At 41.1% G+C, this 22,189-nt stretch overlaps 1 protein-coding gene across 1 annotated transcript in view; it reads right to left on the reverse strand.

Annotated features, from left to right (window-relative positions):
- USP13 (ubiquitin specific peptidase 13) overlaps positions 1 to 22,189 on the reverse strand; it is a 108,294-nt gene that overhangs the window by 7,540 nt on the left and 78,565 nt on the right. Inside the window, exons 15-19 of the mRNA XM_059163401.1 lie at positions 20,258 to 20,380; positions 18,883 to 18,909; positions 15,000 to 15,143; positions 10,567 to 10,733; positions 8,792 to 8,945 (exon numbers count right to left, since the gene is read on the reverse strand). Of these exons, the coding sequence (XP_059019384.1) occupies positions 8,792 to 8,945; positions 10,567 to 10,733; positions 15,000 to 15,143; positions 18,883 to 18,909; positions 20,258 to 20,380 (615 nt within the window). The remainder of the gene's footprint in view (positions 1 to 8,791; positions 8,946 to 10,566; positions 10,734 to 14,999; positions 15,144 to 18,882; positions 18,910 to 20,257; positions 20,381 to 22,189) is intronic.

Consider the following 22,189-nt stretch of genomic DNA (forward strand, 5'->3'; position numbering starts at 1 on the left):
GGCCAGCATACTGCAATGACTCATAAGCCAAATCCAGCCCATAGCCTACTTTTGTACTACCCAGGAGAAAGGGGAGGAGGAGAGGGACAAAAATATGTCATGACATGACTATGGCCCACAGAGCCTGAAACATTATTAATATCTGGTCCTTTAGAGGAAAGGTATGCTGGCCCCTGGTCTAGAGGATGAAAGTTCATCTCACTGTTTACTATTTTTTTTTAACATTTGATTTATTTTTTGCATGCGCAAGGCGGGGGGCATGAACAGGAGCAGGGCAGGGGAGGAGGGGCAGAGGGAGAAGAAGACTCCCCACCTAGTAGAGAACTCAATGCGGGACTGGATCCTAGGACTCTGGGGTCATGACCTGAGCTGAAGGCAGATAACCAACTGAGCTACCCAGGCACCCTCACTGCTTACTACTGATTAAAGATACCAGAATTAGTCAAGTTACTCATTAACTTACAGATTTTTGTTTAGTAAAGGTAGAAAAATTTCTGTCCAGTAGAACATGTAACTTCAAGGATTTATAATCTGGAGACACTAATTTTATATTTAACTCAGCAATCAAATTATCTTTGATTATCCTAGCTTCTCAGATGCTTTGAACCGGTAATAACCACAGCTAGGTGGTTCCCTCATTAATTAACGAGTTGAAGAAAATCTGTGATTTGTGCTCAGTTTAGATGTACCTGAGAATGATGATTTTGCCTTCTTGAAAATTATAGTTTGACAACAAATAATGACCCACAGCAGCTCTAGATTCTGGAATGCAGTTCAATTAATTTATATTTTATAAACCCTATAGCATCTATGTATATTTGAAAAGTAGTAGTATCTCATACGAGTGTGACATTATTTAGTCAGTCTGGAGAGAGTGCACAGAATACAAAAACACCAAAAGACTCCCTGAAATGACCCCAAAACCCCAGGGGCTCCACAGCCTTCTGGTGAGAAACCCAAACTGAGTTTTCCAACTGAATCTTCCTAACTTCAATAATCTGTTCCATTACCCACCTCTAATTCCCTCTGTACAACGGAGGGGAAAATATCATTCTTAATTTACTAACGTTTAACTCACAAACACCTTCAATCTGCAAATAATTTCTACCCAGAACTGCTTGATTTCCCTTGTCCCTGCTCTGAGAAAAGACCAGTGGGAGGTAGGGAGAGAGAAATGGATGGATCTGGGTTTGGAGCTTTCAGAAAACTTCAGAATACCCTCAAAAAAGAGCAAAAGGAGCATTTGGGTAAATCAATAACAGCTTCAGGCAGCTGACAACAAGGACAGAATCCTTGTCCTCGCCTCCCCAACCCCACAAATTGCCTCCCCAACCCCACACAGCTCAAAATTACCAAAACCCTTTGACTTCTCTTTATTATACCACCTAAAACTCCAAATATCAAACAATTGCCTCCATGCTTCCTAGTTCTCAGTCACTCATACTTTAGTATAAATTAGCTTATTTCAGAGTGACTTCCACTTTACTTCTGATAACACCATTGTGGGGGGAAAGAAAAAGGAAAAACCCATAGGAATTACAAACAGGTGCTGAAGTGGGATGAGCATTGGACCCCAAGTGCATTAGGAGGCTTTGCCCTCGAGTAAACCACTGGTGTTTAGCTCCCATGGAGCTGCACCCTCCTGCTCTGTGGATCCCATTCCTGCTGCATTCCTCAGGGAGCCTGGTGCATTAGGAGCCCCACCATTACAAAAATGAAATGTCTCTCTGCTCCCCTTCCTGGAAAATCTCTGCTGCCCTAGAAGCTCTCGGAGCCATTACAGTGATGTGGCTGAGAAGCCAGAGCAGCTTTTGAGTAATCACAGCCTAATCACATTTTAATTACACTGGCAATCAGTGAGTTCTGAACGAAAGAAAGAAAGACAGATTAAACACTAAGTGCAACATAGAAACAGAAATAATTTTGCAAATGGCAGAAGCCCAGATAGGTCAAACTAAAGACCCAATTTTCCACTTTTACAATTTTTAAAAACTCAACAGAAAGGTGATAGCCGTCAAATGCGCAGAACGTAATGATGAAGAGAGCCTTGCGGAAAAATAGTCCCACCTCCCTTGAGATTTAGCAGATCTGTGGTAAGATGAAAGAGGAAGTGCACTGCCTTCAAAATCACACAGACCTGAATTCCCAGCTGGTTCTTCCACCATCCAGGCCCCTACCGTGTTGGGGCCCATTTGCACATGTGAACACCGAGCCGCAGGAGTAAAGGAAAGCTGTCCAGGAAGTGCCTAGTGCACAACAGGCGATCAGTGAAGGACAACCACTACCTGACCCAGGGTCATTAGCACTAATTCTTCTGAGCAAACTAGACGACATGAAAATAAGTTTCATGCAATGACATTATTTCCTCATTCAAAAAACTGTAAGAGTGATTTTTAGTTAACATATTCCCTAAAGAATTTGATACAAGTGCTCCTTTAAACCGTGTACTTATAGAGTCACATTTCTTTCCCCATTCAAACTCCTATCTTGTCATTATTTTCAGTGTTAATATGGTGTAAGACGTCCCAGCAGCTACTGTCCTCCTTCTTAAGGCAATAGTAACCTCATCTGGCTTTTAGCACGGTGGCTCTCAAATTTATGCTGAATCAGAATGGCCTAGAGGGGCCTGCTGACCTCCAGATCACTGGGCCTACCCTCAAAGGCCCTGAGTGGGGCCCGACAATTTGCATTTCTAACCAGTTCATAGGTGATGCTGTTCAAAGGGGATGCTGATTCTCCTGGTCCAGGACTACATTTGAACGAGCGTTTGAAGGGATCATGCTTCCCTTCTCTGCGCACAAGCTAGGAGGGAAGAGGTCTCCACCCTCAGGCTCCATGAGTGGGGCCAGTGACCAGGGGAGGGCTGAGCAGCCCGAGTCTCAGATTGCCAGGACCTTTGCTAGGAACTCCAGGGCGATGCTTGGCTGGATTTTCACCTGGAGAGATACATAGTAGGAGGCACTGGCAGCCAACTTGTGACCATTAGGAAGAGCCTATCTGAGACACACACCAACCCAGAGAAGTACAGCCAAGGGGAGCAACCCGGTGAAAGGGTTTCAGTCCCACAATCAAGGGCATGCCTCAAGTCAGGACTCCCGAGCACTGTCCAGCTCTTGTGATACAATACTTCTCTTTTTGCTTGGACAAGTGTGGCTCGGCTCTCCCGCCCCTTACAGCAGAACCCAGGAAAGTGAAGTTGCTGGTTTTACTTGGTTTGACTATCTGTTTTGACTCTCCGTTTTGCTCCTAAAAAACGATTACTTAAGCTGTTAAATTGTCTTCACACACGCCAAACCAAATGCTTTCATCAACTCACCAACCCAAAAAAGAGGTCAAAAGCAGTGTTTTGGGAATGTAAACAACCTGCTTACACAGAATATACATCTCCTAGGAGAGAACCTAAATTCAATGTAATTCTAATGAAATCCTTACAGAACAGCTAATTACAAGATTAGGAACTTTCCAAAATTCAGCAGTAACAATTTAGAAAATATAATGGGAAAAATTTGTATTCATAAGTCATAGAGAAAATGTAATTCTGAGAAGAAACTCAACCAGAAATACACAGGAAGTTTATGAAGAAAAACATACAGCTTTGCAGAGGTGGGGAAAAAAAGAGAGATGAATTAAAAAAAAAAAAAAAAGGTAACATGTCTCTGGCCTGAAAAATTCAGTATTATAGACTAACTACTAATGTGCAATATATGAAACTCTCATATAAATCAATAAAAAGCTGGTGAAAACCTCAAAAAAAATGGGAAAATGGACCAAACTAAATGAGTAAGTGATTAACACAAGAAGAAAAACAACAGCCAATAAATATATGAAAAATAAGGAGAGTTCTTAGCCTGACTGTACCGGTGGAGGGATGGGGAGCAAGAGAGCCAGCAAAGTTGCCTTTTGGGGGGGGCAATGTAGTAATACTCATTAGTACCTCAAAATAGGCAATTTGACTCAAAAACTTCACTTGTAGAAATTTTTGCTAAGGGCCCAAGAATGTTCTTTATGGTGTCATTTTTAATAGAGAAAAAGAGAAAGAGGACAGAAAAAAAAGAAACTTGTGTTTCTTATTTCTTATTCTTTTTTTTTTTAATTTTTTTAATTTATTTGACAGACAAAGATCACAAGCAGGCAGAGAGGCAGGCGGGGGGGGGGGAGGTGGAGGGGAAGCAGGCTCCCCGCTGTGCAGAGAGCCCTATGCGGGGGCTTGATCCCAAGACCCTGGGATCATGACCTGAGCCGAAGGCAGAGGCTTCAACCCATTGAGCCACCCAGGCGCTTCTCTTATTTCTTATTCTTAATGTTTATTACTGAGATAAAGATTGAAGGAGGCATTCGTTATACTTCTGTCAACAAAATTCATCCTTTAAAAATTTATTACTTGGGGCACCTGGGTGGCTCAGTGGGTTAAGCCACTCAGGTCATGATCTCAGGGTCCTGGGATCGAGTCCCGCATCGGGCTCTCTGCTCAGCGGGGAGCCTGCTTCCTCCTCTCTCTCTGCCTTCCTCTCTGCCTACTTGTGATCTCTCTCTGTCGAATAAATAAATAAAATCTTTAAAAAAATTTGATTACTTAAAAATAATTGCTCTCAGTCATCTGGGTGGCTCAGTTGCTTAAGCGTCTGACTTCAGCTCAGGTCATCTCAGGGTCCTCAGGTGGAGCACCACGTGAGCTCCCTCCCAACTCAGTGGGGAGTCTATTTCTCTCTCTCCTTCTCCCTCTGCCATTCCCCCTCTTTCTCTCTCAAATAAGTAAATAAAATCTTTAAAAATAATAATAGTAATAATAATTGCTGTCACCTTCTGAATATAAAAATAGCCCCATTATCAGAAACTCTTTCTGTAATTGTCTTTTTTTTTTTAAGAGTTTATTTATTTATTTGACAGAGAGTGAGAGAGAGCACAAACAGGGAGCAGCAGAGGGAGAAGGAGAAGCAGGCTCCCAGCTAAGAGAGAGCCCAATGGAGGGTTCAATCCTAGGACCCTGAGATCATGACCTGAGTCGAAGGCAAATGCTTAACCAACTGAGCCACCAGGCACCCATATAATCATCTTCTATTTAAATAACAATTAGATGACCTGTAATTAGGTATATAAATTATGGTACGGCTATATAATGGGTATTATTAATACACATCCAGTGATCTAGACATATATATATGTGTATATATATATATATATATACACATATATATATATATATATTCACAGTTAGGGGGAGCCAGATTATAAAATAACATTTATAAAATAGCATGTAGAGGGTTCCCTGGTGACTCAGTCGGTTAGGCGGCCCACTCTTGGCTTTGGCTCAGGTTGTGATCTAAGGGTCATGAAATCAAGCCCAGTCTCCAGCTCCGTGCTCAACATGGAGTCTGCCTGAGAGTCTTTCTCCCTCTCCCTCTGCCTCTCTTGCTCAAGCTTTCTCTCTCTCTCTCTAAAACAAATTTTAAAAAATCTTTACAAAATAGCATGTATAGAATGTTTTATTTTTATAAATATTTATATTTGCATTCATTTTATATTTGCATAGAAAGGTCTAAAGAATATACACAAGGCATTAACAGTGGTTATGACTGGGTAGTAGGGTTGGAAGTAGTTTTTATTTTCTCTTTTCATAAATCTGCATTTTCTCAAGCTCTTAAAATTATTAAATACACTTTTAATTATAAGAGAAAAAAAAGAAGTGACTGACATATGAATTCAGGTGCTAATGCAGCAAAGTACAAGAAATCACCTTTCTCTTTTCCTGTGATTTATGCAATGAACACAAAATGGTGCACTCCCAATTCCTCCATCTGACACTTGGAGGAGGCAGCACAAGACTGTTCCTGTGGCCACTACATCCTGATCTTCAGCCATTCTTCATTTAATCATTAATTCTCTGATTACCTCTGGTGCGCAAGACACAGTGCTGGAAAGGCTACTTTAAAAACATCCATTCCTCTTAAAAATCAGATACAAAATGCATTTGATGAGTCAGGCTCTTTTGGATTTTGGTAATTAAAATTTTCACCTACCACTGCTTTTAGCTTCAGTATATCCTGTACTTGATGTCTCACAGGACATCTCTGTCTCCTTCTCTACCCTCACCCTAAATGTGGGGGACGTGAAGAGGGAGACCACTGAGCTTGGCCCGTAGTGCCTTTAAGTTAAAGGGTGCTTGAAAGCATCATCGTGACATCCCATTCAAGGGTTCAACTCAAAAACCAGCAGGGCCAGGAGTACCAGAAGATCACTCTGAGTTCAGCAAGCCCAAGGGGATGATGTGGCTGTTTCATATCATTATGACCATCTTCAAGAGAGTGGCTGGTCCCTCCACGTTCCATCAGAAAACAGGAAAACCTAATGATCAGACTCACCCTCTTTCTATAGCCATGTATCTTGGCAGCTTTACAGTGACCCCCACTGTGTGGTTTATTCCTTCCGTGAGGAGGACTCACCATCCCCAAAGAAAAGTCCATTACAGAAAATCAAGGAAGCCGTGAACCAAGACATGTAACACGTAATAAAACCCACTCATGAATAATCGAATACCATCCATTATGGCTTTTAGAATTTTAGGCAAGGCACTGATTTCCAAAAAGTAATACAAGGCCCGTTAGATGAATATGGAAGTTGGGAGAACTATATCTCATCTTTTTTTTTACCTAGTCGGGATTATGAGAGTTTCAGTAAAGAAATTCCTGTTTTATATAAAAGAAAATCTCCCTCGCACCCTCTATGTCTAGTGGCAGATCAATACATACATTTTAGATCTGGTTAAATGACTAATGCGTAGGCCATTAATGAGAGCCCACAGCTATCTGATTACTGGAACAAATGCTGCTAATGTAAAATTTAAAAAATAATTTTTTTTTTTTTTTTAGAAAGAGAGTGCGATGGGGGAGGGGCAGATGGTGAGAGAGAGAATCTCAAGCAGGGTCCATGCCCGGCACAGAGCCTGACATGGGGCTTGATCTCATGACCTTCAGATCATGCCCAGAGCTGAAATCAAGAGATGCCCAACCAACCGCACTCCCAAGCACCCCTATAAATGTGAATTTAATTAAATCCAATAATTTTTTACTTGGTACTTTCTATGTGCTAGACACCATGAGCTTTATGAAAGTAAAATAGCATCTGCCCTCTACAAGCTCCCAAATAGGAAACACAAATATTTATATAAATAATTTTATCACCAGATGAATTTGATGCTTTTTCTTTTTTAAGATTTATTTGTTTATTGAGAGAAAAAGCACAAGCACAGAAGAGGCAGAAGGAGAGAGTGAATCTCAAGCAGACTCCCTGCTGAGTGCAAAGCCCAGCACAGGGCTCAATCTCACAACCCTGAGATCATGACCTGAGCTGAAATTAAGAGTGGGATGCTTAACTGACTGAGCCACCCAGGTGCCCCTGAATTTCATACTTCTAATAACAGAAGAATAAACACTATGTCATGGGGCTTAGGGCACATGCTCTGGAGGCCGACAACCTGGGTTGGAATTCTGATTCTACCCATCACTAGCTAACTAAATGACCTTAACAAACTTAACCTTCTCTTCTACCTCAGTTTCTTCACCTATAAAAGGGAGATAATAATTATATCTACCTCATAGGATTATTGTGAGGATTAAACGTGGCACAAATGGAAGTATTGTGAATGTTGGTGTAATTATTACTAGCCCAAGATAAGGAAGAACTAATTCTGAAGGTCCTGGGAAAGCAATCCCATGGAATGGAATCTGTGGCCAAGCTGTGAATAATGGTAAGGATTTTAGTGTGCCATGATGGGAGAGAAGGGCATTTCACAATCAAGAATTAACCCAAGCACAGGCCTAGAAGTAGGAAGAAGGGGGTTAGTGCCCTGACGAGGCTGGTGGTATGGCTCTAGTTCCAGGTGTCTGAGCTAGAGGTAGGGGGATACAGAAGAAATAACACTGAGAGATGAGAGATGCTGCCATCTGCCTTCAGAAGGTAACGAATGCCAGCTAACAAGCCTACACACTTTCCAGAGGTGATCACAGCCCAAAAAGCAGGGCATCACAACAGTGAAGAACATGGGATTCTAGATTTGAATTTTGGCTCCGACTCGTAAGAGCTATGTGATCTTGGGCAAGGTAATTAGCTTTTCTCTGCCTCTGTTTTCTCACACATAAAACAGATATGTTAAAGATTAAATGAGAGGTCATATGTGAAGTTCTTAGAACCAGTGCCTGGTGCATAATGACACATATGTGTTTCCTTTGAAAAGGCATAGTGCTGTGAGACCCTTGATCTCGGAGTTGTGAGTTCGAGCCCCATATTGGGTGTAGAGATTACTTAAAAAAAAAAAAAAAAAAAAAAAAAAAAACTTAAAAAAAAAAGGTGGATGACTGGCCAATGGCATCTCTTCCACCCTCCTGATTGGTCCTTCAGAAAATTATCAGCAGTTGGTATGGTCAATGACGGTCAAGGATATAAGATTGTTTTTCGGTCATTCCAAAAAAATACTACCATGAAAGTAAATGTTCTCTTTTGGACAAAAACTTTCATGGTCCATGAAAAAAAAAAACATCTAAAATGAATGGCAAAATGACAGCAGGCACAAAACGTAAGCATACACACTTCTAGGGGACATGACTCTGAATTTGTCCCAGACTTTTTCAGATCACCATGGCCATGCAAAGTGGCAAAATGCACCATTTATGAGAAGGTAGGATCTGGGTTAACTTTTGAATGACAGTGAAGGTTTTAATATGAGTAGGGGTAGGGAAGGGCGAGAACCAAATGCATGGTCATGACTGCTCAGATAATCTCTAAGGCAAGAACTTACTTCCAGATCCATCTTTGACTCTAGGTCCTTCAGGCTTGGCCTCAGAAATAATGTTTGCATTGGCGTTATTCTCCATCTCGATCACAAAGTCACTGTCCTCCTCAAACTCAGGGTGACTAAAGATCCAATCCAGTGCTCTTTCCAGGTTATTATTCTAATAAAATAAAACATTTTTACAATGTATGCAGCCCCAGGGCCTCATTATATCCTGACCACTTGAACCAGGATGTCAAGCAGATAAGACAGGAGGTCTGAATTCATTAGTCCTAAGTGCCTCTGAGAGCAAAGCTCTGACCCTGCATATGAAACGCACATTCAGCTGGCATTCTCCAAGTCTCCCGACTGAGGTCTGTAATTAGATTCACTGGGAAACAGATCTGAGCAGCAGACCAGCGTTCCAAAGTCCGTATCCATCTTAGCTCAGCATTTCTGCAGGCTGATGCTAATGATGGGGTACAGAACACCAGAGAGTCTGCCATTTGTTGGAGCCCAGCTCTTTCTTGGCCCCGCCAACTGCACACACTACATTCCCTATCAACTGTGTTTTCTGCAGAGAATGATGCCAGACAGAGGGGGCCCAGCACGAGGGCCGTGTTAGTGCCTCCTCTCCCTCCTCTTCCAAGCAGAGTTGTTGAATTGCAGTAGAGATAAGATTAGCATCTTGATTAATGATGACAATACTGCTTAGTTAGGTACATTGTTTCAAACTCAACTCTGCAGTTCAAACCAATCGGCCATAAAAACATTGCCATCTTCCCCTGTTTGTGATATCACGGGCAGGTTAAAGAATTTGCTTAGACATCATCAGAATCGCCAATGAAACAGTCAGTCAAGAAAAATAAGTGGGGCAAAGCAAGTACCCTGAATGAAACTAACTCTGCTTGAGATATTTCAAGCGCATTAAAGGGAAACAGATTGTTCCAGCCACACTCCTGGAGTCAGTTGAGAGCCACTATGACAATGGACCCTTGCAGGCAACCGGTCAGGACAGGTAAGCAGGAATTAGTAGCAGACAACCCCTCAAAACTATACACAGTGTGGCAATTAAGGATGGGTTAAAAAAACAAACAAACAAAAAAAAAAAAAAAAAAAAAAAACAAGAACTTCCTTTCAATATTAAACAAATATCTACCTTGAGAAGGGAAGATTTCCACCCACCATCTAGTTTCATGGTCCCTTCTCTCCTGACAACATCAGGAAGTACATGAATACCAGAAGAATCTTCTCCCTCCACAGACACAGAAGTGGAGAATTCCCAGGAGCCTTTAGTCTTCTCTATGAGGACTTCTGAGAGACACTTCTTTAAGGTCTTGGTATCAGAAAAGCAAAATTTGTCCCAAAGAACTGCCTTATTGAATATGGACTCTCATGCATCTCTCTGTGCTCCAAGGCCACAAGGAAGCTCCAAGTCAAATCTTGGAGCCTTGCTAATAATAAACACTCAGATGATACGGAGTTTCTTTCAGTTTTGGTCTTTTGGTTGCTTTCATCTGTCCCAGCTGGCTCCCTGGGTTTTTTGTGTGTGTGTTTTGTTTTGTTTTGTTTTGTTTTGTTTTTTACTCCTTATTCTTAAACTGTATCATTTCCCCCAATCATTTATTTTAGCTGTACGTAGAATATAAGCAAATAAATCTCTGTGGGCCATGGTGGGGTACAGAGTGAGACAAACATAATTCAAAATGATCAAAGGACACTGGAAAGTCTCCACTGGTGCTGACAGAAAGACACACTGCCTCTAATAAGAGGAGGGTATTCGCACAACCTCGGGTGCTTACTGTGGCTCGCAGCGCCTGAACAGCCTGATTTCGATGGAATCCCATGGAGGTAATGATAGCGACAATTTCCTCTGGAGGCTGGTTATCCAATCCGGTAGCACCAAAAACAGAGGCTCCAGCAGAAGCTGCTCCTCCATAACCAGGCATGGTCAGTGGTTCGGCAAAATCTGGGGAAGAGAGTCACACTCAGACCTTTTTCTTTTTTTAGTCTTAAAATAAACAATACTTTTGCAGCAACGTGGGTGGAACTAGAGAGTGTTATGCTAAGTGAAAGAAGTTAATCAGAGAAAGACAGTTATCATATGATTTCACTCATATGTAGAATTTAAGAAATAAAACTGAAGATCATAGAGGAAGAAAGGAAAAGTAGAATAAGATGTAACCAGAGAAGGTGACAAACCATAAGAGACTCTTAATCATAGGAAACAAATTGAGGGTTGCTGGAGGGGAGGGTGGGTAGAAGGATAGGGTAACTGGGTGACGGACATTAAGGAGGGCATGTTAAGTAATGAGCACTGGGTTTTATATAAGAATGGTGAATCAAAGACTTGTTCCTCCGAAACCAATAATATAATATTGAATTTAAATTTTAAAAATTAATTTTAATTAATTTAATTAATTGAATTTAAATTTTTAAAATGTTTAATTTAAAAAAAGGAAATAACACCAGCTAAGAAGGAAAAATACCTAAAAAGTTATAATAATTAAGAGAGTTGGTACTGACATAAGGATAAATCTATAGATCAAGTGAATAGAATTCAGAGAGTCCAAAAATAAACCCACAGATTTATGGTCAATTGAGTTTTGACAAGGGTACCGAGACCATTCCAATGGGGACGGGACAGTCTTTTCGACAGATGGTGCTGGAACAAGTGCATGTCCACATGCAAGAGAATGAAGCTGGATGCCCATCTCAGGCGATATTCAAAAATTAACTCAAAACAGCTCCGTAAGCTCAATGGAAGAGACCTTGAGTTAGCAACATTTCTCAGAAATGATACCAAAAGCACAAGTGACAAAAGAAAAATAGATAAATTTGACTTTATCAAAATTAAAAGTTTTTGTGCTTCAAAAAATGCCATCAAGAAAGTGAAAACACTGACAGAATGAGAGAACATATTTGCACATCATATATCTGGAAAGGTGCTTGTATTCAAAATATGAAAAGAACCACTCAAAAATATAAAGACAACCTCCTTGAAAATGGGCAAACAGTTTGAATAGACATTTCTCCAAAGATACATAAATTACCCACAAACACAGGGAAAGATGCTCTACACATCATTAGTCATCAGGGAAATGCAAATAAAAACCACCGTGAGCTACCGTGTTCCCATCCACTGAAATGGCTATAATAAAAACATCAGTAACAAGGGTTGGAGAGGATGTGGAGAAACTGGAATGCTCACCCTTTGTGGCAGAATGTAAAATGGTATAGCCAAGTGAAAACCACTTTGGCAGCTCCTCAAAAAGGCAAACACAGAATTACTGTATGACATGGCAACTCCACTCAAGAGAAATTAAAAAATGTTCACACAAAAATGTGTATTCAAATGTTTATAGCTACAGTATTCACAGTAGTCAAAAACTGGAAATAGCCCAAATGTCTACCAACAGATGAAAAGATAAATAGCTTGTGTGTCCCTACAGCAAAATACCCTTGTGCAACTCTAATAGTTGCACAACTCTGATAACTTACTAAAAAGCACAGAAATGTACACTTCAAATGGGTGAATTATATATGGTCTATGGTAAACTAAACCTTAATAAAGTAGACAGAGGCAAAATCTTACTAAACAGCCCCATTCCTTCATGTACATTTTTCTATTTCAAGTCCTTATCATTTATTAGCTAGTAGTATGGGCAGACCTCAATTTATTGCACTTCACCTGATTTCACTTTGCAGATAATGCACTTTTTACAAATAGGTTAGTGGCGACTCTGTGTTGAGCCAGCCTACTGGTGCCATTTTTCCAACAACGTTCACTAACTGCATGATCCTGAGTCACATTTTGGTAATTCTCACAGTATTTCAAACTTTTTCTTTATTAGTATATGATGCGATCTGTGATAGTGATCTTCGATGTTACTATTGTAATTGTTTAGGGGCACCACAAACTGCACCCATATAAAACAGCAAACTTAATCCATACGTTGTGTATCTTTTGACTGCTCCACTGACCATCCATTTTCCAGTCTCCCTCTTTTTAGGCCCCCTTATTCCTGAGACACAATATTGAAATTAGGCCAGTTACTAACCGTACAACGGCTTCTAAATGTTCAAGCAAAAGAAAGAATCACACATCTTTCACTTTAACTCAAATGCTAACGTGACTAATCTTAGAGAGGAGGGGATATTGAAAATGAGATAATCCAAAAGCTAGGCCTCTTTACACCAAAGAGTCAAATTGTAAAGGCAAAGGGAGAATTCTTGAAGGAAATGAGAAGTGCTCCTCTGGTGAACACACCAATGATACAGAGCAGAGCAGCTTCATTGCTGATGGAGAAGGTTTTAGAGGTTTAGACAGAAGACCAAACCAGCCACAATATCCCCTTGAAACCAAAACCTAGTCTAGAGTAAAGCCCTCCCTGTCTTCAGTCTACGAAGGCTGGGAAGGAAGCTGCAGCAGGAAAGAATGAAGCTAGCAGAGGCTGGTTCACAAAGTTGAAGGAAAGAAGCCATCTCCATAACATAAATGAACAAGGTGAAGTAGCAAGTTACCAGCCATCTATTGGCAGAAGATGCCATCTAGGGCTTTCATAGCTAGAAAGGAGAAGTCAATGCCTGGCTTCAAAGTGTAAAAGGATTGCTGGACTCTCTTGTTAGGGGACAATGCAGCTGGTGACGTTAAGTTGAAGCCAGTGCTCATAGACCATTTCACAAATCCTAGGACTCTTAAGAATTATGCTAAATCCATTCTGCCTCTGCTCTAGAAATGGAACAAAGCCTGGATGGCAGCACATCTGTTTATAACACGGTTTACTGAATATTTTAAGCCACTGTTGAGACCTACTGCGCAGGGGAAAAAAAAAAACTTTCTTTCAAAATAAGACTGCTCACTGACAATGCACCTGGTGACCCAAGATCTCTGACGCAGACAAACAGTGAGATTGATGTTGTTTTCATGAATACTATCACAACATCCATTCTTCAGCCCATGGATCCAGGAGTGATTTCAACTTTCAAGTCTTACTATTCAAGAAATACATTTTGTAAGGCTGTAGCTGCCACAGATTCCTTCGATGGATACGGCAGAGTAAACTGAAAGCCTTCTGGAAAGAATCCACCAATCTAGATGCCATTAAGAACACTTGTGATACATAGGAAAGAGCTCAAAATATCAACGTTAACAGCAGTTTGGAAGAAAATGCCACCCTTCGTGGGTGACTTAGAGGCATTCAAGACTTCAGTGGAGGAAGTCGCTGCAGACGTGGTGGAAAGAGCAAGAGAACTAGAATTAGAAGAGGAGCCTGAAGGCGGGACTGAGTTGCTGCGATCTCATGATAAAATTTTAACAGATGAGCATTTGCTGCTTATGGATGAGTAAAGAAAGCAAGCGGTTTCTTGAAATAGATCCCACTCCTGGTGAAGATGCTCTGAAGACTGTTGAAATGACAACAGAAGACCTAAAATATGACATAAACTTGGTTGACAAAACAGCAGCAGGGTTTGAGAGGATTGACTCCAATTTTCAAAGAAGTTCTACTGTAAGAGAAACTCCATCAAATAACATCACGTGTTACACAGCAACCATTTATGAAAGGAAGAATCAGTCGATGCAGCAAAAACAAAGTATTTTTCAATTAAGGTATGTACATTTTTAGACATATTGCTATTGTACACTTAATAGGCTACAGTATGGTATAAACATCACTCTTCTATGCACTGGAAACCAAAATATTCATTGGATTCACTTTATCATGATACTCACTTTACTGTGGTGGTCTGGGACTGAGCTAGCAACAACTCTGACATATGCTGGTATATCCTACATCTTTCTGGTGGTCATTGCTTGCTTTAAAAGGGTGAGTTACATTTCAAGAAAGCTAATAATTTTTTTTTTGAGGATGCAATAAGATTTTTATTATTTTTTTTATTTTATTTTATTTTATTTTTTTCAGTGTTCCAAAATTCATTGTTTATGCACCACACCCAGTGCTCCATGTAATACGTGCCCTCCAGAATATATATTTTTTTAAGAGTAAAGACGAACATTGTGACTTTGCTCCACAAGCAAAGTGCCTCTCATTGCAGCAGAGAAAGTGAGCTGAGAGTATAAATTATGAGGGACAAAAGAAAGCGAGCTAAGAAGCTAAATTATGAGTTAAATGTCATTTTCTGGGACCCATTCAGAGGACACCGAAGGACCAAGACTTAGCATCACTGACAACCCCATCAAATTCCAAAGCTATCCCCTCTTCCAACCACTCACCTGGCTCTTCCATGTGAACAATGATCCAGTTGAAGGCCACTTCGGCTCCCATATTTCCAGTAAAGTACACAGCCTTCCGACATGCTTCTAGAGGGAAGCCCATCTCAGCCAGCTGCATCACTGATGACTCATCAATGTCCGAGGCTACGGAGCACAACAGAACACTCTGGTGTAAAAACGTAAACTCTCTTTCTCCTCACCCTAGCTTCTCCTCATCTACCAGCACATGCTATCCAAAGAAAATGCTCTTCTGTTTGGTGTATAAATGGTGTTTTACCTCTGCTTTGTTTGAGTTCATCTAAATATTATACCATTTGAGCTTAAATGCCTTTGACCTAAATAGGAACCACAATAACCACCTAGACAATCCAAACACTGAAAAACAATTCCTTAAAAAAAAAAAAAAAAAAAGAAAGAAAAACAATTCCTTAATTTCATATGGGAGATTGGGTGTATTCCCAGAACCACTGCAGTCTCTCAGATCCTTCTCAAGACTTCTCCTACAGCCATCTCTCCTATCACTGAAAACTGAAAAGAAAAGCTTTAAATCTCATAGGAAGTTATGCCAGGTCTTTAAGTATATCAGCAATCAAAGGAAGTAATCAGCTCTGGGAAATGGAGAGCCCAAATGCTAAGTATGGAAGGACACAATATGTTCTGTAATGGTATACATTTAAGATATTAAAAGAGATAGCTTTAGGGGGGCCTGGGTGGCTCAGTGGGTTAAAGTCTCTGCTTTCGGCTCAGGTCATGATCCCAGGGTCCTGGGATTGAGCCCCACGTCGGGCTCTCTGCTCCATGGAGAGCCTGCTTCCTCCTCTCTCTCCCTGCCTGCCTCTCTTTCCTACTTGTAATCTCTGTTTGCCAAATAAATAAATAAAATCTCAAAAGAAAGAGAGAGAGAGATAGCTTTATAAACCTAATGTGGGCTTAGACACAGAGGGTTTTTTTTTCTCATAATGACATATAGATACTGGTAAAGACGTATGTGTATGTGTCTGTATGTATGTGTGTGTATACATGGACACAGATAAGCACATGTATCTATACATAATGTATAAAACATACATAAAAACCTATAGGCATGTGTGTATATACATATATGTATGTGTACACAGATATACACAGAAATATGTGCGGTTATAATACACATGTACATGTGTATATATACATACACCTGTTACATTTTATGGAGACACTTTTGTATGTGTATATACATGTGCATGTTTATATGTATACATATACATGTATATAAACCTACACAGTGCTCTCAAATTATCCAACAACTGGAGGGGAACAGGAGCACAAAATACATCCCTTATGTTTTCTACATCCTGAGGTCTCTAATCTACTGAAAATTCTGCCAAAGATGGCAACTAGGAGAACTGAGTAGTAGCAGTGAAATGAGGATTAGAGGTATCTGTTCTATAAAAACTATATTGAAAATGTGTTTATCAGGGTGCCTGGGTAGATTAAGTGTCCGACTCTTGATTTCAGATCAGGTCATGATCTCCGGGTCGTGAGCTCAAGCCGCGCCTTGGGCTCCATGTTGGGCATGGAGACTGCTTAAGATTCTCTCTCTACAGGGTGCATGGGTGGCTCAGTTGGTGAAGCGACTGCCTTCGGCTCAGGTCGTGATCCCAGGGTGCAGGGATCGAGCCCCGCATCGGGCTCCTGCTCAGTGGGGAGCCTGCTTCTCCCTCTCCCTCTGCTATTCTGTCTGCTTATGCTCTCTCACTCTATCAAATAAATAAGTAAATAAATATATTTTTTAAAAAAATAAATATCTTTAAAAAAAAAAAGATTCTCTCTCTGCTTCTCCCTCTTCCCCCTCCTTCTCACCACCATCCCACCCCCGGCACTCTCTCTTTCTAAAAAGAAAAAAGAAATGTGCTTATCAACGTTCTCTTTTACAAGAGAACATCTTTTCAATACCAGATTTTAAGAAAGCAATGATTTAGGACAGGAGTGATTCCCGAGTTGTGTTCTATGACAGCCTGATGTCCTAAGAAAGATGTCATTATTGAACCACAAAACAAGGGGTTTCCATGGCCAAAGAAGTCCTAAAATCTACATTCTCTACTCTCCCCTTAGAAATTTACAATGTGCGTTAGCACAGTGAAGACTTAAAAATCCTGTCATAAAGACTCCTGCACTTAAGGAAACTAGGAAACTCTTTCTACAGAACACCTTCCAACATCTTGAGAGACTCTAATGTTCCCTACAATGTAATTTAGGAAGTGCAGCTCAATAAATGGTTATGGGGGTCTCTAATAACAGACTGAAAATGTATAATTCCATTTTTGTGAAAAATAAAGTAAGTAAAGCACAGGCCAGCAGAAGGATATACACCAAGTGTTAACAATGGTTATGGATGAGTGATGAAACCATAAAGGACACTTAATGGTTAACCCACAGTTTGTAAATATCTTTTTACTCCCATAATAAGAAAACAATTAAAGTTATTCTTTAAAAATCTGAGAAAGGTGGGGTGCAAATGTTAAACAATCCCAGATAATTCTATTTTCTCCCTGTTGAGAGTACAGGTGGCTGCTGATAAGACAGCAGGCTTAGATCTGGGAGGAAATCAATGGCCAAGCCCTAAACACTAGAGACTGGCTGAGTGCTCTGGGTCAGAGACAGACTCCTCCCGCTCAGTCAGTGATAAAACCCCATCCCTTCCCCTGGGGCAAAAGCCTTACAGAAGGGCTCTCTGCAGAAGCAAAAGCAGCCCGCAGACCTCTCACATTCCAGAAAAGGTCACGTGGCCCGAAAAGCACACTTGACTCCCGGCCCAGATTCTGCTCCCAGCTCTGAGGTCTCTGAAGTTTCCTGAGTCTCAGTTTTATACTCTTCAAAGGTTACCTGCCCTGTCCTTCTTACTGTGATAATCAAATGAGAAGCTGGATTTTGTATGAACAGTAAAGTTATATAGGATCAGAAGGATTTGTAAAATAATAAACACAGTATGACTCATGGTAACCATTCCAGAGCAATACCAACCATTGTTATTATTATAATTAAATTATTCACAAAGGCAATGGTTTTCCCAAGACCCTCGCTAACCCTGACAGCTTATAGCAATGAGCAAATCATAATTGACCAAGGAGAGGAAATGTTGAGGTCTAAGGCACATGATCAGTCATTTGCAATGTAAAACACATGAACTTGTAAACTAACAATAGTTTATCTCTGGAAGGTCTTTGTAGACAGAAAAATTTGGAGTATTTAGTGTTAAACATTCCCCCTTCCTCCTAATTATATCTAAATACTCATCAGAAATGGTTTATTGCATTCTTTTCAGAAAACGGAGAGTATCAACTCCTATAAGATTAAGGAACTAAAAATCTATAAAATTAACACACAATCCAATGACACTACTAACGTTGAGAGTATTAATTAATGCTACCATGTCCCATCAGTCATGAGTCATCTCTACATGTCCATCAGCAGGAATGGAAAAAAGTGCCTGGCCACTGTGCCATCACTGCATCAAGAGCCCTACTCCTGGCCAGAGTGGGAAGAAATGGCATCATGAGCCCACCTTCATACAAGTGGGCTATGGCTCAGAGACTAAGGCTCAGAGAAGTTAAGTAAATTTTTCTAGCTTGTAGTCATAAACGTCAGGGCCAAGTTTCCAGCCCAGGGCCGGTTGGCTTTCAGGCTGATGATCTTCCTCCTGAGCTACGGAGTCACTAATCACCATGTCACTGGTTTACGTGTGCTGCTAACTGAACTTGCAGACAAAGAATCCCTCCCACCCGGGAAAAGCTGTGCACAACCACAGGGCAAGAACAATGCCCCTTTATTGAATTCCCACAGATAAATGTCAGACCAATGACACTGGTGTAGGACACTAAGAAAAATTTCAAAAGGTACATACGGTCTATCAGTTGGTTCATCAGGCGATCTGGAAATTAATGGAGAGGCAGAGAATGAGATCAATGCACAGCAAAGAGTTTTAGAGAAAGAAAAAGAGTCCCTGCAGGGCAATCCCTAATCCCTCACCCCTAAGGATCCCATGTTGTGGTCAACCCGCCAGCACCCCACCACACACACCACCCAGCCTGTACAACATGAAATCATTACAGTAGGGAGTAAAAATAAACAGGTTTCAAGCAGATAAAACATGATGCTCTGGTTATCATCTTAGTAAACTAAATAATTTATCTTCCTGTATTTCTAAGGACTCCGTATAATTACAAACCAAGGATTCTGTTAAGAACATCAGAGAAAGCAGGAACAGGGCTAATAAACCATCCTGTACTCCTCTGATACTCCTTATCTCTGCTCTCTGGCCCCTTCAGTGGACCACTCTTACCACATAACCCAGAGTGTACCACGTACAGGTCCCTTCTCTACTCTCCGTACTCTACAGTTTAACATCTGACTTAGCGTCCGAGAATAATGGAACATAGGTGCCAATCTCGAATCCTATCTTGAGTCTCCTGGATTCACCTTACCCTTCTTCTGCACCTGAACATGGTCACCAAGAATATTCAGTGCTCAACTGATAAGAAACCTTTGGAAGAGGGGCCCAGTGTGCTCTAGCACTTTTAACTGACCTAATTAACTGATTAAAAAGGTGAACAGTAAGTAAATAGGTAAGCAAATGGAAACAATGAAACTGATTTCATCAGTAACTGAGCTAAAATAAAACCAAGATTTTTTGACACTGTCCTTGGATCCACAAAAGTGAAACAATTATTATCTGCTTGTCCTTTTTCCTTAAAAAGTTAAATATTCTGAACAAAAATCTCGCTCCCTCGCTATGAAGCAGTGACAAAGCTGGGGAGGTGAAACGGGGTCAAGATGTTTAAAACCAGCACACACTACTGAATTTCCCCTTTGGGTTGTCCAGAGGACTCCCAATATGACACAGCTCCTCAAGATTGAGAGCCTACTGAAAACACGCTCCTTCTCTTCCCCACGGGCCAATTTATTTGAGGGAAGGAGAGGGGGGAAGGGAGGGGAAGCCAAAGGCTGCATAACCTAAAGACTATTTTGGAGATTTGCTGCCCTCTATTGCCAGTGATTTCTGCAGGTCCGTTTCAATTACCCGCGACGGGTCTGTGCCTTTTCCCATGTCTACCTGAGGTTTACAGTTGCAGCCAGGCCTCCCTACTGTGCGTCTACAGTGGGTTACAACACAGGAAGATGGCCAAGGGACAACAGAGTGGAGAAAGATAAGAGACTCTTCCACTGGGGGTGGGGTGGGTAGAGGGGTAAGAGAGCAACCTCCTGGCAGACAATGGTACCTTTTGAGTCATCAGGAATGACTATAGGGGGGCTGATGTCCGGAAGTTCCTCTTCTCCTGGCTGTAACCCCCTGGCTCGGAGATGATTGATATCAAGTAGGTCTGGCATATCAATAGAAACATCTACAAAGTGAGAGAGATTACATTCACCAGACTCCCCCAAAACCCACAATTGCCCCCTAAAACCAGCACCTCTAGCTCTTATGTGCATGTGTCTAGGCAGAGCTAAGGGATGCTTTTCAGTCCCCTGGAGTAAATCCCTAGACCAGGAGACTCACTGAGATTAGTTACATTTAATGGAGAAGCAGGGGGAAGATACAGAGCATTTCACACTGAACAAGCCAGAGGTTGCAAACTGGGAGCCCAAAGACCAGTTGTAGCAAACAGAATGTCTGATGTATCTAAAATGTTGGTGACAAATTCCAATTTTAAAATCAGAAGATTTCATTTAAAGATCCATATTTCCAGCTTATTTTGAAAAACAAATATTCTCATATGGTAACAACTGCCCTGGGGCTGATCTTCAGTTTCCACTCCAGACAATATGTGCCCTACAAGATTGTAGGGCACAGACCCCACTGCTCCCGATTGCCCCCATGGCCCTGACATCATATTTGCAATTCTGATTGTTCTGGTAAGAAAATGTCTTTCTAAGCCACGTCTTTATCCAAAGTGGAAATACCCAAGAAAGGTTAAGATAGCTAGACTACACGTTTCTTATATCCAATGTACTCTGTCATTTACCTTATCCCCCAAGCCATATGAGGCAGTGGCGTTTGCAACCCCTAGATTACACCTTTTCTCAGATCATGAAGGACCCTGTGATCATTCTCACCAAGGTAATAAAGAATGAAGTTTTAAAGAAATAAATCCAATCTTAAGTGTATTAGTCTTGGGGAATTTTTTTCTAACTTCTCGGGTCAGTTGTTACTGTGCTGACTTACTCAAATACAAAATTTAACAGTCTAAGTGCCTGTTGAAATTTAGTGTTATATTCAGATACAATAATAATGAAAAATGGGTCCAAATGTTGGTGTGGGATAGGTCTTCCAGGCTAGCAAACAGAGCTTGAAAATACTACCCCCAAAACCAGTTATGATGCCAGGTACGTAAATCTTATTTTAAAACAACAACCCGAAGAAAAAGCTTAGTTAAAAAAAATTTTTTTTTTCAATCTCAGGGAGCAGCAAAAACAAACATACTGTCTGACCCACAAAATCAATACAACTGTTCTCCACAGAGAAATTCAGGTTCATTAAAGCAGGCTTCGAGGCTCCTTTAAATTCAGCAAGTCTATGAAATCTGATCTGGAGTTTTTATCCTTTACGGAAATTCCAAGGACAGAGAAAAATAAGAATGCTGCTTCCAAAGCAGGTGAAAGCCTTTAGGAGAAAGCAGTTTTCTCTCAGGTCCTTCCTAGGTCCACAGAGGAAAGGCTGAGTGCGGAGCATGCTGGCCGCAAAATCATTCCACCAGGAACTCAAAGGTCTACTGCAGAAGCAGTCAGCACCCTCCATCCTGTCACGTGGCAAACAAGTGCCCTGACAACTGAGCGGCTGAGGTTCCCGGGGAAACCAGCCTGATTTCACATTCTTTTCACCTACACTCTCCAGAAGACCCGGTGAGTGCTTAATTAACCAGTGTAAGGCCTGAGTTGTTTTTCAAGCACTCAGAAACACAAAATGTTTAAAAGCCTGGCAAACAGCCTGAGGTACACTAGCTTGAGAAACGTGTCCTGCCGTGGCACGGAGGACAGCCTAAAAACAACTTTGACGTTGGATCCTGATGGTGGTGAAAAGGTTCTTGTACATCCTCTGGAAAACTCAAACCTCTAACAAGGGTCGAGGGCCTTTATAATTCGCAAGAAAAAAGCCAAAGGAAGCCAAAAATCAAATTCCTTTTTTGACGATTTAAAGCACCTGGCTGTACTCA

Source organism: Mustela lutreola, chromosome 2 (genome assembly GCF_030435805.1).
Source record: "Mustela lutreola isolate mMusLut2 chromosome 2, mMusLut2.pri, whole genome shotgun sequence".
Taxonomy (NCBI): domain Eukaryota; kingdom Metazoa; phylum Chordata; class Mammalia; order Carnivora; family Mustelidae; genus Mustela; species Mustela lutreola.